This window comes from Pezoporus wallicus, unplaced genomic scaffold, assembly GCF_028554395.1.
Source record: "Pezoporus wallicus isolate ANWC-B61680 ecotype Strahan unplaced genomic scaffold, APGP_CSIRO_Pwel_v1 contig_4901, whole genome shotgun sequence".
Lineage (NCBI taxonomy): Eukaryota > Metazoa > Chordata > Aves > Psittaciformes > Psittacidae > Pezoporus > Pezoporus wallicus.
Genome location: NW_026640354.1, coordinates 2,641,051 through 2,656,086, shown reverse-complemented (window position 1 = coordinate 2,656,086; position 15,036 = coordinate 2,641,051). Strand labels below are relative to the sequence as shown.

Sequence of the window (15,036 nt, the reverse complement as noted above, 5' to 3'; positions counted from 1 at the left end):
AAGCAGGGGCTGTCCCCCAGCAATTCATGCCACCCCCTTACCCAGCTACTCCACCTTTCTGAGCATGAACTCCCTGCAAGCAGACCAAATTCCAAAGTTGAGAGCTCCAGGGCAATCAGCCAGTAAGGACCCACGCAGAGACTTTGTTCCTGCTTCTGTTTGTGTCCTACAGTGGAAGCCTCTCTAAGCAGCCTGGGACTGCAGCATTTCATCCCCAGATGCCTGATGTCTGCTTTGGATGTGCTTATCTGACCCATGGAGCACATGGAGTGCACAGGCATGGGCAGTAACCCAGTCTGTAATCACCTGGTTCAGAGATGCTTACCCTGTAGATCTGGTAAGTACCTCCCATTGTCAGCACAGACCTTCTGACATCCACCTAAGAGTCACTCATACGTATGCTCAGTGCTGGAAGCTGTGCTTTAGTAGACCTTAAGATACTTTCAATTTCTCTATCACCAAATACAAACAATCCTGCCCATATGTCAGGTTTATAAAACACTACCAATATATCAGCAAATAGAAAAGTTTGAGGGAATTTAACAGAGAGAATGGACTGAAGGGTGCAACACATGCACTGAGTGTAGCAGCCCCAGGTCCATTTACTGGGCCAGATCAGAGGCATTAGTTTATTTGGTGGTAAATTACTTGAATTAGTCAGAAGTATTCTACCAATTTTGTAGCCCTGTCATTTGAAAGGCTATCCACAAAAGAGATGAGACATAGCGAATAAGCTAAAACTGAATGATGAAGCAGATAGAAATGGAGGAAATGCAAAGGAAAAAAAACAGTAAGATCACCAGGTTGCATTCTGCGGAAGAAAGGGTGACAGAAACAGAAAAGCAAATGCTGTATATAAAACTTCAGATGCTTAATATTATATCTTTCAGCTACCCTTAAGTCTTAACCTGGCCAATAAATTCCACTGGATGAGCTTGAAAACAGCCATAATAATTTAAAACTGATTAATGTTGTACTAAACTTAACAGCTTCACTACTTCACGCTTGTAGTAAGAGCTTCTCAAGAAGTTTCTGAATCTGAGAATTAGAACCACCACACTTCAGCACTACTTTTTTTTAGTTTTCATTAATCGGAATAAAGGTGAGATGATGAGTGCTGACCATTTTGAGAAACTTCCACAAACTGCTGTATTTCTTCAGCTGCTTAAAGCAATTCATCAAAAGTAAAGCCTGTATAAAGTGGAATTTCCCCAAGAGATTATTTTGAGTATTAATCTTTCCATATGGATTCAGCATGTGCAGGTTAACAACCATAGAGCTACAAAATCAAACACTGGGCTTCCTGAAATGTGAGGTCTAAAGATTAACCTTAACCTCAATAATTACAAGGGTAATGACATAACATGACTAAGAATACCCTCTTCTACACTGAAGATCAACCTTCTTTATGTACATTTTATATACCCAGTTTTTCTTAGGGCTTTTAGTTTATTTGTTCTCACATTAGGCTGTTAATGGTGAGGTAGAATCACATATATTTTTGCCAAGTCAGTTTTTATCTCAGTTGACAGACTAAACTACTACAGTAATTTAAAATAGTATTTCAGTAATTCAGTTCTAATTCCCCATTTTTCCCTCTCCCATAGTAGTTCTTTTCATGTACATTTTTTTCCGTATCACCTAAGTAACACATCTGACAGACTTCAGCTATCTCTTTGTTCCAGCTAAACATTTTAAAATTCATTGCAAACAACACAGAAATTATTTCCCTGTCTACTCGACAGCAAAAAATGAAAACAAAATAACAACAAAAAAAAACAAACACACAAAAAACCACAATCCCCTAACAGAAAAATTTCGGGCTTTCAGTGTACCTAGAACTCACCTCAGTTCTGCTATTTTCTGTAAATTTAGCTTTGGAGTCTACAAATTGAGCAGACATTATATAAAGTATTACCCATTTCCAGATAAGAAACCACATCTATGAAAATTAAACACAAATGCCCACACAGAAGAACTCAGCTTAAGTTTGAACATGTTAATAATGTAACTTCTTCAAGAATAACATTAACAGTTCCTCTTTGGATGAATATCAAAATGACTGTTTAATATAAATTTAATGAAAGTTAATGGGAAAGGGTCAAAAATACAAAGATACAGCTGAAGATATAGAATTTCATAGCAAGGACTGCTATATCAGAGTACAATACCTCTTCTATTTAATTCCAATAATTTCTCCACAATTAACCTAAATTTTAATTAAATTTTAATTATGTGCAACCCTACTACAATACCATGCTAGTCATCTTGTTCCATTACTCATTTTTCTTGAGGTTCTTTCGGATTTTCTATATAATCTGTTTCTACATACTAGCCATCACTAACTTCTTCAACCCTAAACTTCACTATTATTTTCAGCTCCCAAAGATGAATGTTAAATCCATCTGCATATCAACTAGAACAGTACTCTTCACATGTCCTTTCTCATATTTTCTCTTGTTTTCATATGAAACATCATATGGGAAATCCCATACAGCACTTAAGCTTCAGTGATCCCATTTAAATACAGGGAAAGGAGTGGAAACATTAAAGTAATTTATGCAAATAAAATATGGGCCCCCATCTCTGTGCATTTTCATGAAGAGATGAAAAACAATGGCATGTGTCCAAAACTTGTGATCACATCACCCATGCTCCTTTCTTTTCCACAGCATACAAACCAAACAAAGCCCTTCAGTAGTATATGCAAACTTTGATATAAAGGCAAAAAGATTCCTTAATGTACTACTATAATAACTCATGAGTTTTTTGAAACCTCAGAAATAGTTTCTGGCTTTTCTTCATTACATTTAATTGTAAGAAACCTTCATATTGATACTTAAGGTCTAAAAAAGCCTCTTAATATAGTAAATGTATTACTTACTGGAAGTCCACGAGCACCTGGCAGTCCTGGCTCACCCTTCAAAAGATAAAAATGGAGTTTTTCAGGAAGTATTAGCATTAATTTTTATTAACAACATACAGAGAGATGCTTTCACCTTTAGAAGGGTATCATTTACTGGACATACTCTGCAAGTATTATTCACTTCATTAACTTTATGCTGGTTTCTGTGAGACTTGATTAAAAGGAAAGACTTCCTCAGTATTAAAAAGATACAGCCTCAGACCTTTTTTCCACCAAAAAAAATAATTCAAAAATGCTGGTTACTCTGACTTCTGATGTATATTTCATTTGTTTGATTGCTGATGAAGTCAGGTGTCACCGTACTGGTTCTCACTGCATATTAGTATGACATCCCCATATTACTATGCACCACCCCGGAAGTGTGCAAGGCCAGGCTGGATGGGCCTTTGAGCAACCTGATCTAGTGGAAGGTGTCCCTGTCCATGTCAGGGGGGCTGAAACTAGATGATCCTTAAGTTCCCTTCCAACCCAAACCATTGTATGACTTTATGAATCTATGACATAATTACAATACAAGGTGGAAAGAGCTTCACCATTACTGAAGATGCTCAACCTTAATATTGTCAATGTAGCACCACCATTCCTTACTCCAGGCTGGGGGAATGGAAACTGCTTTGTATTGTGTGAAAAGGCCCGATGGGTCTCTATTCTATAGCTGGTTAAATACTGAAGGAAAGGCTGCAGCATTTCATTAGTTGAATAGAGATAAAAATCCTGCTTAAAAAATGCTGTAATTTTGTGCATAATTTTGTTCTTACCTTCTGTCCTTTCGGTCCTGTGGCTCCACGTGAGCCATCAGGTCCTGTGAATCCCTTTGGAAGTAACATACACAATATTAATGCAAAAGTTACATGGTTTTCTTAATCACATCAGAAAACATTCTAAAACATAGAACAAGGAAGCTATTAAATGAGATAAGTAATTATGGGAGACTTACAATTCAAATGCCTATTTACACATACAGATAGAACTGTCCAAGTTCAAAGTACTAGCTTCAGGTGGCAACCACCAGTCACTGCCTGTGATACATCCTTCAAAAGTTATTCAGCTAAATCTCAATTAAACTAAACATTTGATCTCACATGATCTTATTTCCTCTCAATATTTGTTGACAAAAATGTCGACAAAGCTGCTGGGCTGAGGTTAGTCATTGAACCACACTTGTCTGACTAAAAATGAAAAGCAACCATGATACTATAACTACGAATTCATTTGGAATTCTTTTGTTTTCTTTTGTTTCCAGTTTTTTTTAATCAGCTTATATGCTTAGAAATCTCCAGAATTCCATTAAAAAAAGCCTTGTTCTTACATTTTTCCAATACTTTTATTTTTTTATACACTTCCAGCAATTCAGTGTTCACAAGGGGATGTTTTCTCTGATAATTTGCTTTCAAATGCTTACATGATCATTACAGGCAATTACTTTACAGTAGCTTTATTGAGTCTATTAAAACTGACACTGAAATAATTTATGAAAGGGAGATTTAAAAAGTCAGAACGGCCTCACCAATTAAATGTGGAATTATAAATCTAAAACCCCAATTAAAAGTTTAATGCGCAACAGGAGTAGAATAAGGTTCTGTGTTTTGTCTTCAGGTGAAAATAAAAAGGGTTTACCATCTCAGAACACAGTATTCTAGTATTATAGTTCCACTCATCCACCAGTATGAGGGAATATGCAAATGCAAATAAATATCAAAAGCTTAGCCGAGTTTAAAATGCTCTGTATTACCTGCTTATATTACCAGCAATTCCAGCAAGGAAGACAAAACTATGCCTCAAGTGAAAATTAGAAGAGGCAATGATTTTTAAAAAACAACTTATGGGGTTTTGATATGTACAAATGAGTTGTGGTCCTGTGGTGTTTTCAGGAAAAAAAAATGGAATGCTATGAGCTACCACTCATGGCAAGCCCATTTCCTCTTCCAGATTTGAAATTTGAGCAGTTTAACTAATGACTATTTCAGCTCCATGTCCATTAAATCTCTTTTCAAAAGCAAATTAAAAATTAACTGCTAGCAGTATTGCAGTCTTCAATAAAAACTAGGCCTTTTCATTTATAATTTGCAATATTAGATAATAGTTTGTCATATATAATTATTTTTTTCATATTTTAATTTATAAGAGTTTTCTACCCATTCTGTAAATTAAACAGAAGCTTGCATACCTCCTGGCATAAGATCTAAGCACTAATGCTACAATCTTGCTTGATAGAAAGAAACACTTTCAAACACTGCTCTGGAAAGAAAAGAGTTTCCCAAAACTTTATGAAGGTGCTTTTAGCACCACTAATTTATTTAAGAGACACAACCTAACAGGCCATCAACACTAGCTGATGTTGAAACTTTATTCTATATTATTTTCCTCAGAGAAAGGAAGGTAACACCAGCATGTACAGGCACTGCAGCAACAAGTCTAGGAGGTTGGTTTGTTGGGGTTTATTTAGTAGCACTTTACTGTAACACCAGACCTATGGGGCTGATCAATTGTTTGGGGGTTTGTTTTGTTTTTTTTTTCTTCCTGTTATCCTCCACTGCATAGAACGAGGCCTCAAACACTAACCCTAGCCCCTCCACAAGACCCCCTCACGCACTGAACACCGCCTGCCCGGTGCCCAGAGGCCGGCCCGCCCTGCCGACCCGCGGGGTGACCGTTAGGGGAAGCGACGGGCGCCCCGTGCTGGCCGCCCCGCTCAGGGGGGAGAAGGCCTCCCTCTTCCTCAGGGCGGGCCCGCCCTCTGGGGCGCCGCTGGTGCCCTAGGCAGCGGCAGACCCTCCTGCCCAGGCGGGGGCTTGGGTCCTTCTCTCGCCATTGTTGCCTTGCTTTTTTTGCCCTCAATCTGCTCCCATCGCCTCCTCCCCGCAGCATAGCTGCCGGCGCCCTCTCCAGAGCAGAGTGGCAGCACCCAACAGACCTCGCCCTGTTCCTCAGCTGCCGCCATGGCCACCCTCAGTAAAGCTGCACTGAGTTCTGACATCTTTCAGCTTGGAAGAAAGCTACACTCTCTCACACCTTTGGCACTCATTGACAGCTGTGAGGAAGCCAGAGACCTCAAAAGATGCTTCTACAGAAACAGACTAAAACCAAGTATTTTTATTAAATAAAAAAATAATCCAGAAATCCAAATGTACTCACATCAGCTCCTGGCTCTCCAGGCAGGCCAGGGGATCCTGGTTTGCCTGCATCGCCCTCTGGACCCTTCAGGATTTAAGTGAACAGTTAAGCAGGTTTCAGAGATGGAAGCAGAAATAAAACTCAAAGCCTCTTCTCTCACAAGAGCAAATGCAAAGTAGCTGAAATTACTTACCGGTGGACCAGGGGGACCGTTTGGACCTCTCTCCCCCTAACAACATATGAAAAGGAAGATACTAATCAGAGCTACCACTGATTTTCAGATTATCAGGAATAATCCCAAACGGATTCTTTTTGTAAGAAATTAATATTAAATCCATGTGATCTCTATTATAGACTAACAGAAACAGTCACAGAAACTTCTAACGGGAACTGAGGGAAAATACACTGTAGCTCCTATGAGGAATAATAGCACAAATCCTCATCACACTTTAGTATGAGTGATACTACGTAATCCCTTTTGAGATTAGAATTATAATCCCCCTACACCCCATTTAGGGCAAATAACCACAGCATATGATGCTGATTACATAAAATAAGTAATTCTGTATTTTCTATATCAGCAATAACCTGAAAGGCCACCTTCTCCTACCACCCCAGCCTGCTATGGAGTATGAGATCCATTTACACATATCGCATGTCAAATTCCTCAGGGTCAAATGCTGACAGTGAAGACAGTGTAGGTACACCTTGAGTTATTTCCCGTTTCCTAGGCAGGGCATGGGAAACACTTACATCAATGCCATCAATACCCGGAACTCCTGGTGGCCCTGGTGGACCCGGGGGGCCTGGTGGACCAGGGAGACCTCTCTGACAAGGAATAAAAATGAGCAATTAGAGCCTGGCAAACCTGTGAGAGCCAGTCTGGGTGTGCTGACACAACTAGAAACGGCTTCTGTGGGTTAGTCAGGGTGTCACAGATGTGATGAGTTGCTGTGTCCTCACTCCATGGACGTCAGGACCCGCAGGCCCTGTATCCCATCTCAGCTGTTGCTGTGATGACCAGCAATGCTCCCCTCATGGGATGAGTTGTTAAACCCCCCTTCCTGATCCCAGCCACCCTCCTGCACCCCACAATGCTGACAAGGCAAGGGGGACTTGAGTCCCTCATCCAGCAGGATCCAAATGCCATATGGCAATGATAGGGTAACTGGAATAAAGAGAGTGATCTTTGAGGATCAAACAATGAAATTCACTGAGCTTCTCTAATTACTCATTCAGCCAGCAGGAAGGATAGAGTCTTCCTAAGAGCTGGTGAAAACTTAAAACAACCCTTTCCCTACTTCTCTGGCATGCTCGGCAGTTTCCCCTAGTTCCTCAGGGTTACATTAGCATCTACAGAGGTGCTTTCTCAAAGCACCAGGCTCCCAAGGGGGAGGCGGCAGGCGCCACCAGCCTGTGGAAACCTAGAGAAAGGCTCTTCACACCTATAATGGGGGGCTCTGTTCTCCTTGGCCTAAGCTCCTGCCACAGCCCCACAACGGTGCTCTGTGAGCAGATGGCTGGCACAGGCTCTTCTGCTGAGCCAAGGCCTCTGGCTACCCACAGTGTTGCTGCAATGGACTCCTTTCCTCTGCACACCAGTCTTCCCAGTAATAATCCAGCCAGTTGTAGATGGAGCGCAAGCCCTGCCATGTCACCGGGTGATGCCCACCAGGTAGCACCATGAAGGCACAGACATGGCACCCACTGCCTTGCAGTCAACCTGCCTTTACCAGCACGTCAAGGGAAGCTACAGATACCATGGGAGAGAAAACCCTCCAGCAGCTCAGTGTCAGGGCATGACAAAGAGCATTTAGCCTCTCTTCACCCACATCTCTTCCCTGAGCATGGAACACCATCCCTTCCCTCACACTTACCTCGATTACGGTCTGGCTTATCTGCAAGAGAGAAAACCAGAGTCAAAGTCAAACTTACTTGAGCTAGGCAGAGGCAAACAACCTGCAGGAAAAGCCCCAGAGGCAGGAGGCCCCGCAGAGCCATGGCCGTGAAGCAGCTGCTAGGGCCAGCGGCCGAAAGGTGAACCCAGCGGCAGCCCCTCACGGCTGCCCGCTATCGCCTCGGGGAGGGTCGCAGGGATTGGATGAAGACTGAAGGCTGGGGAGGGGAGGACTGAATGCTGGCAGCGCATTAACCCTTTGCCCCGCTGTTACTGCTTTGGGCACCGACCCTCACCTTCCCCCGCCCCCTGCCACGGGTTTCACGCCGTCAGGCTCCCCGCTAAAGCGGCAGCTACGAAAATCCCTCCCGCCTGCAAGGCACCGCTTTTGGAAGTCTCCCCCAGGAGAGGGGCTGAGGAAAGTAAGTCAGGGAAGGGTTAAAATGAGGCTGCTGCCGCTCGGGACAGGATTTCCAGTCACCAAATTCCAGGCAGGTATGGTAAAAACAGGCATCTCGGGCCAGAAATGGGAAGAGAAACTGGGGCTCCTGTGGGCTGCACCGGCAGGCAGGGACTCGGTGGCAACCTGGCTGCGGGCAGAGCAGGGCAGGGCAGGGCAGAGCAGAGCAGGGCAGGGCAGGGCAGAGCAGAGCAGAGCAGGGCAGGGCGTGGCGCTCACCCGGGCCGGCAGCTCGCCGCAGCCTTCGCGCTGGGGTCGCAGGGGGTCGCAGTGAATCACCATCCACTGGATTTCGAACTAGCAAAGGAGATAAAGATGACGTTAATTTGGGTAAGGGGGGCACACTGGCTGAGGGTGTAATAGGAGAGACGGTGGTCGGGTGACGGAATGCTTCAAAAAGTAGGCGTTTAGTGATAATAGCTACGGGTGACTCTGAGAGCTCAGTCCGGAGCAGTGCAACACCCTGCATTCCCCCACCCTTATCTGTGGAGGTCTTTTAAAGAAGGGCATAAACTCGCGGAAGGATTTAAAGGACAGATTTGTCAGGTGTCATTTTTTACATGTTCTTTGTAACCACAGGCATTTTTTCCTCGTGCTATGCGGTGGTTTTATTCGACACACAGAAAGATTTTTCTCTGACAGTTGTGTCCATGAAGAATGATAGGTCTGAGATCAGAAACGTGGTACAGCATGAGAAGTTCAAAAAACAGGATCATATGCACATTGGCAACAGCCTGCAACTGACTAATATACATCTGTGAAATTCCGCATCTTTGAACTTTTGTATTTGCACTGGAAAATGACAGAGGATTAAAGCAACCCTCTTGTAAACTGCAACACAAACTGCAACCCGAACTCGCTTGATGTGTTATATAGATTAGAAAACATGCCCTCTGCTGAAAGGTACTTAATAGCTCAAGCATACAGCTTCAGCAGTGTATCTGTTGATATATAATGCATCACATGGAATTTTAAGTACCAGAAGCATATTAAATTGTGCATATTAAATTATATATATTTATTGTATCTAAGTTTAAAAGTCTCAGATTGTTTTCTCTTCCCATCACACATAGTATTAGCTTAGATTACAAACCACTAACGAGTTCTTTATCCAGAGATTTCCCAGTTTGATGACAAAACTTAGAGGCTCCTATTCTTTTCATTATAGACGGCTGAGGACTTGGGGGGGGGAAACGGATGGGGTGTGGGGATTTTCTTGTTACAACATAAAACCCTGGTATGGAAAAGGCTGATTTCACTTCTTATTTCTTTCCTGCTCTGAGTCTTTTCTCTTATTCTGTTGAGCTAAACTAGCTCCCCACAATCCCTCCCACCACATAATGTCTTGGTGCTTCCTGGCTGCTTTTTGTGCAGAAGGCAGACCGTCATTCTCTCCCACCACCATTCTTACGCTGATGTAGTTGCATACTGACTGCTAGAGCTAATAAGTGCTTTGAGTCTGAAGTCCTTTAAGATCTCTGCAAGACACCCACATATCCACAAGTTGCTTTTCTGGCTTTTTTCTTTTGCTTTCCCCCTCACCACTGCAGTGCTGCCACTCCTGAAGTCCTCATTATCGCATCTCTACTGTTCTGTTTACTTTGCAGTCATCACAGTTTCCAGAGTGCTGAGACTAGAGCACAAAAGAGGCAGCACCCTAGTTTCTTTTACCTGTTATCTGACACCCCTATCCTTGTGTCAGTTCTCTACCTCCTTTATCTAATTCTCGTATTAAAACCTTTCCCAGTCCTTAGTACTAGGCAACTGAATGTCATCACATACATATAAAAGTACTGAATGTTGACTATAATTTAATAATGCAAGGCAGCCATACAATAATAAAAATAAGAGGGTATGGAATCTGAAGACGAGGATCCTTAAAGGGGCATAAAAATAAGATCAAATGATACCTATATGATAATTTATTTGATATTGTACATAGGTTCTGAGTCTCTATATTATTCACTTCTGAAGCTTACTAGCAGAGGGAAAGAGATCAATAATTGGCTCTAAAGCAGTTTGTAATCTATTTCTGATTTAAATAAACTAATTTAAATTAAGATATACTTGGTTTTAAATGAAGAGTTTCTACTTTTTCAGGCCTTTTCTGCCTGTTTAATATAAAGTTAAAATTATGTTAAATAACATTAAAATTTATAACTCACCCATTCAATAGTCAAGAAATGTTGTTATTAAGGTTGCCCATACAAATTTAATCTGTATGTAGTCTGAAATTCTGTAATTCCACACTTTCCTTAGAATAATCCCTCATTTACAAGACAGAATAAGCAAGGCTGTGGAAATTATTCCTATACTGCAGAAACTGTAAATTTGGAAGTAAATGGGGCAAAAGGTGGTAAAAAAAAGATGGCTTTGTGGAAAAGGCAGGCAGATGCCACTGAATGAGTCAGCTTTTGCCTCATAATTCTTCTAAGAGTGCTGAAAAAATATCTGACTCAGAATAGCCACAGTGGAGAATATTCTCTAGTGGAATTCACTAGGGAATATTCTGCATGGGGCTGGAAGAAGGAATTGGATGCCTGAAATGAAGCATCTGGGTATAGGTTATGTAAAAAGGCTGATTGGTAACAACTGTAACTGAAATCAACTGTCTTAAGCTGTACTTTCAACCTAAAACATGGTACAAAATCCATAAAGACTGAAAAAATTACCTTTAAGGTGTACCACCAACAGCTGATATCTGCATCAGCACATTCTGGCTTTTTATGTAGAGAATCATTACCTCTTTTTTTGTCTTGTGTGTGTGTGTCTAGTTTTGGTTTCTGTACTAAAGTGAGAAAGATTTGAGATGACAGAATGCTAATGACTGAGTTGTGTTAGACTTTGATGCATGACTGTCTAAGTGCCAATATCTGTGTCTTCAGAGAATACTTTTTTAAGTTTAATCCCAGTTTTTCAACTTTGAAAATAAAGAGGTTCACCTATTAATGAGATTTTAAGACGTGATTGCTTGCTGCAGTGGGAACTTGACTCACTGAGTCAGGAAACACTTTTAGTGTCTCGTGTTTTCTTCCAATGCTCTTGAATGCCCAATCTCTTTGGTTTGTTCAAGATGGGATTTGAGTGGTGAACATTAAGTAAGACCTGATACTTTCATGAGTCTAAGACACACAAAGTCAGAATACATGAAGCAGTCATCCTACGCAGAAAAAAAACACCGATCATTTACAAAACACTGTACCATAATGTGAAATGTAAAAGGAGTTGAAATATTTTGAAAATGCAGCTTTGACATTTCTTAGTTCACAGTTGCTTAGTCAGACAGTATTATTTTAAAAAAAATATAAACTGTGGTTGCTCTGTAATGCTTTTGCTTGGAGTTTTTGTCACTGTTTTGAGCAAAAATTGAGATAAAATTCGTCTGACTTTTTAAAAAGAGAAATACAACTCTTTTGTTGGCAAGGTAGTAAAAAGCGTGACTGCCCTCCCATTGATTTAGGAGAGGTGAGAGAAGGGCAAATATGCCCTAGCCTTGCTCTCAAAGTACCTTTTCCCTCACCAATATTTCACAATGATCCTGTCAACTGTGTTAAGCTGATTTAAAGGATGTCATTATTTTGAAGATGTATCAAATAGACGTTCTATCAATATAAGTGCAAAGTGTTATTAAGGAGGAAGTACAGGCACAAAGTTCTCAGAAATGAACCTCAGATAAATCAAGGGTAATTATAAAGCAAAACTATCAAATATGATCTTTTAAGAACCATAGTGTTTAAGACCCATAGGCCAATATTTCTGACATTCATTTTCCAAGATTCCTCCAGGATTTTATTTCATCTTAATTTGTTAGTCAGCACAGATATAATTGGATTGGTTATGTCTGTCTGTTCAATGTTTTGTCCTCTGAAGTTCAATGGAACTGCCTGTAAATGCCCACAGCTTTGCACATCTCAGTATCAGCTATGCAATTCACTTGTCTTATTAGCGCTTTAGACAATGGAGGTGAATGTTAAGATGTATGTAAGACCTAAATATCTAGGGCAGTATTTTCAGTATAGCATCAGTCTCAGGAAAGCTTTTAGCAATACCATAGGCTTGAAGGGAAACTGTGACCCTCATATCAATGACATCTAATTGTTCTAAGGGTAGTCTACTATCCATTGTACTTTTAAGTGACCAAGAATAAGCCACACATAAACATGTCTAATTCTACAGCTATTTTTAATTTATTTTATCCATTTTCCTACATCTCTCTAATAGGTTTTTAAAGCATTTCTTTCCTTGCATCTTTTTTCATGCCATAGATCAGTAGAGTGAATTCTGGTGTTATTTGACTTCCCATAGCAAGGATTCAGCTTTCTAAATGTGAGTTTTCACAAGGTGAAAAAAAAATGAGATCTGACTTTTTACAGTACATGGACCCAATCTGTTCTCTGGTGTAAGTTAATCCCTATTCAGCAAATGCTAATATGCAGTTTCCTCTTAGATATTAAGTCATGTAGCTGCCCTGAACTAGTTAGCAACATTAAATGTCAGTTAAATAATGACCAAGAATCACTTCTAGCAAAGTGCTTAGTGTCTATTGTGAGAAAATCTGGGCACTGCCTCTGAAATTGCAGAAACTAAGGCAGTGTATATAATTTCACAGCAGTTAGTCTTTGAGCAATAAGAAATGAATGGCCTTACCTTTCTATAACAAACACATGATTTAGGAAATAAGTTCCTTTTCAGTTTTGAAATGATAATATTGCTTAGATTTTATAGTGGATTATTTGAATTACTTTTAGATAAAAAGAACTATGTTCTTTTTTATCTAGAAAAAGATAACTGCAGCTGTAAATCTGCAAAAATTTGCCCTCCATAACACATTCTTCTGAGCCTTTGTAAAGGCTCAAAGGCAAGCTGTAGTTTCTAATGGAACTCTATTACTCTCCTAGGCAATCATAAGAACAAGCAATAAAGATTCTCTTCTAAAATGACAGCTATTGCAGTGCACCTACAAGAAGCTGACCTATTCTGCAAGATAAATAGAGCGCTCAGAATACTGGGGGGAAAAAAAAAAGGAAGAAGAAGAAACAGAAAATGTATGTCCTTTAAAAGTTATAACACTGCAAGTAATATACTTTAACAATGCCTAGAAAGAAATCAGAAATTGTGCCTGGTACATATTAAATAATCAAGACTACTAAGATGATTAAACTGAATTTAGTGAAGCAAGTTGAAGGATAAACCTAGAATATACCCAAAGATAGATTTATTTACTCAATTTAAAGAGAAACTAAATACACAGGCTAAACCAGAAACTTGTGCAATGGAAACAGCCATTTTAAAATTACTAGTCCATCAGATTGTGTAATTTCTTTATCCTAGTTTCAGTGAATATGGTCTTCCTACATTTACATTTTTATATCTGTTTGGATCACTACTTATTGTCATTTTTGGCTACATAGCATAGGCTATGCAATATAGTCTAGTGAGTCCTATGTCAAGCCCACAGGTCTGTCTGAATTAAAGTGTATTTTCAGACATCCAAACTCAGCTTAAACTGTAATGTGATGCGTCTGTTCTTCCTTGCCTTGTAATTTGTTCCAGAAGTTTGGTTTTGGTTTTTTTTTTTCCTTAAAAAATATGTCCCACATTCCTGTTTAAGGTCTACCTTATGCATAGATTTGACTTTTTTGTCTTGTGGTTTTTTTTTCACGTTGCCGTTGTTGCAAATCTCAAAGATTATTTGTATACAGGAAGGAATTGGAAGAAAACATTTAGGTTACCAGAGTTAACACCTTCTCCTTTGCAGGCATCGGCTCTATCTTTTCTGTTATACAGAAATACAGTAAATATAACTGAATATTCCCAGAAACATGCTAAAGGCATAAACAAATATTTTGTGCGTGAAGTGGTGAATTATAAAAATGGCTTAATTCCATTTTGTCCTTTCATCATTGAAGAAGTGTGTCCTATACATAATGTAGCTTCACACTAGTGCCTAATGTTATATGTGCTTAAACACAGATGTGGCTGATTTTAATGCTAGACATTCTTCCCTCACCACTGTGTGAAGAGTCTACGGTAATCAGTGTTCCTCATACCTTCCTAAAAAAAGCATGTGTCTGCAAAACATGGGCTGGAGAGGAGGTGGGATGAAATTCCAGATTTCTTCTGCTGTTTTTCATTCTTTAATCCTAGCCAAAGTTCAGCCAGAGCACCAACAGAGAAGGGGGAGAAGTCCAAGTTCTTGCTGAGGTGACCTCAATACCACATCTTTCTCCTAGTATGTAGGTTGCCATTTCAAATCACTGCTTCAACAGACACCAGGAACCCTCCTTGTTTTTTGTGTGAATGACTCTGTGTTTAGCTTGGGAGCATGGTTTACTGTAGCACTATGCACTAGGTGTTGTAATACTATTATGTTAATACCTATAACTCTCTGTGCATTTAATCTAAGTACCTTTCCAAAGAGAAATGCAACATTGTGATAGATTTTTTCATCCTAGTAGCATGTATAGAATATGTAATGTTTTCATCATCCCATACATTCATCCAAAGGCATCCCCCAGACCAGTTAGTAAAGCTAAGACATGTATGCAGCTAATCCTTACATTATCAGATCCAGATGATTACTTTTGAGTGACATTTTTAAAGATTAACTTTTGTTTCGAACAGAGTTAATATAACTTT

The 15,036-nt window shown here is 40.1% G+C and overlaps 1 protein-coding gene across 1 annotated transcript in view; it reads right to left on the bottom strand.

Annotated features, from left to right (window-relative positions):
- Positions 1 to 15,036, bottom strand: part of COL9A1 (collagen type IX alpha 1 chain) — a 67,768-nt gene that overhangs the window by 39,510 nt on the left and 13,222 nt on the right. The window contains exons 6-12 of the mRNA XM_057418820.1: positions 8,617 to 8,694; positions 7,918 to 7,938; positions 6,794 to 6,868; positions 6,234 to 6,269; positions 6,062 to 6,124; positions 3,685 to 3,738; positions 2,885 to 2,920 (exon numbers count right to left, since the gene is read on the bottom strand). Of these exons, the coding sequence (XP_057274803.1) occupies positions 2,885 to 2,920; positions 3,685 to 3,738; positions 6,062 to 6,124; positions 6,234 to 6,269; positions 6,794 to 6,868; positions 7,918 to 7,938; positions 8,617 to 8,694 (363 nt within the window). The remainder of the gene's footprint in view (positions 1 to 2,884; positions 2,921 to 3,684; positions 3,739 to 6,061; positions 6,125 to 6,233; positions 6,270 to 6,793; positions 6,869 to 7,917; positions 7,939 to 8,616; positions 8,695 to 15,036) is intronic.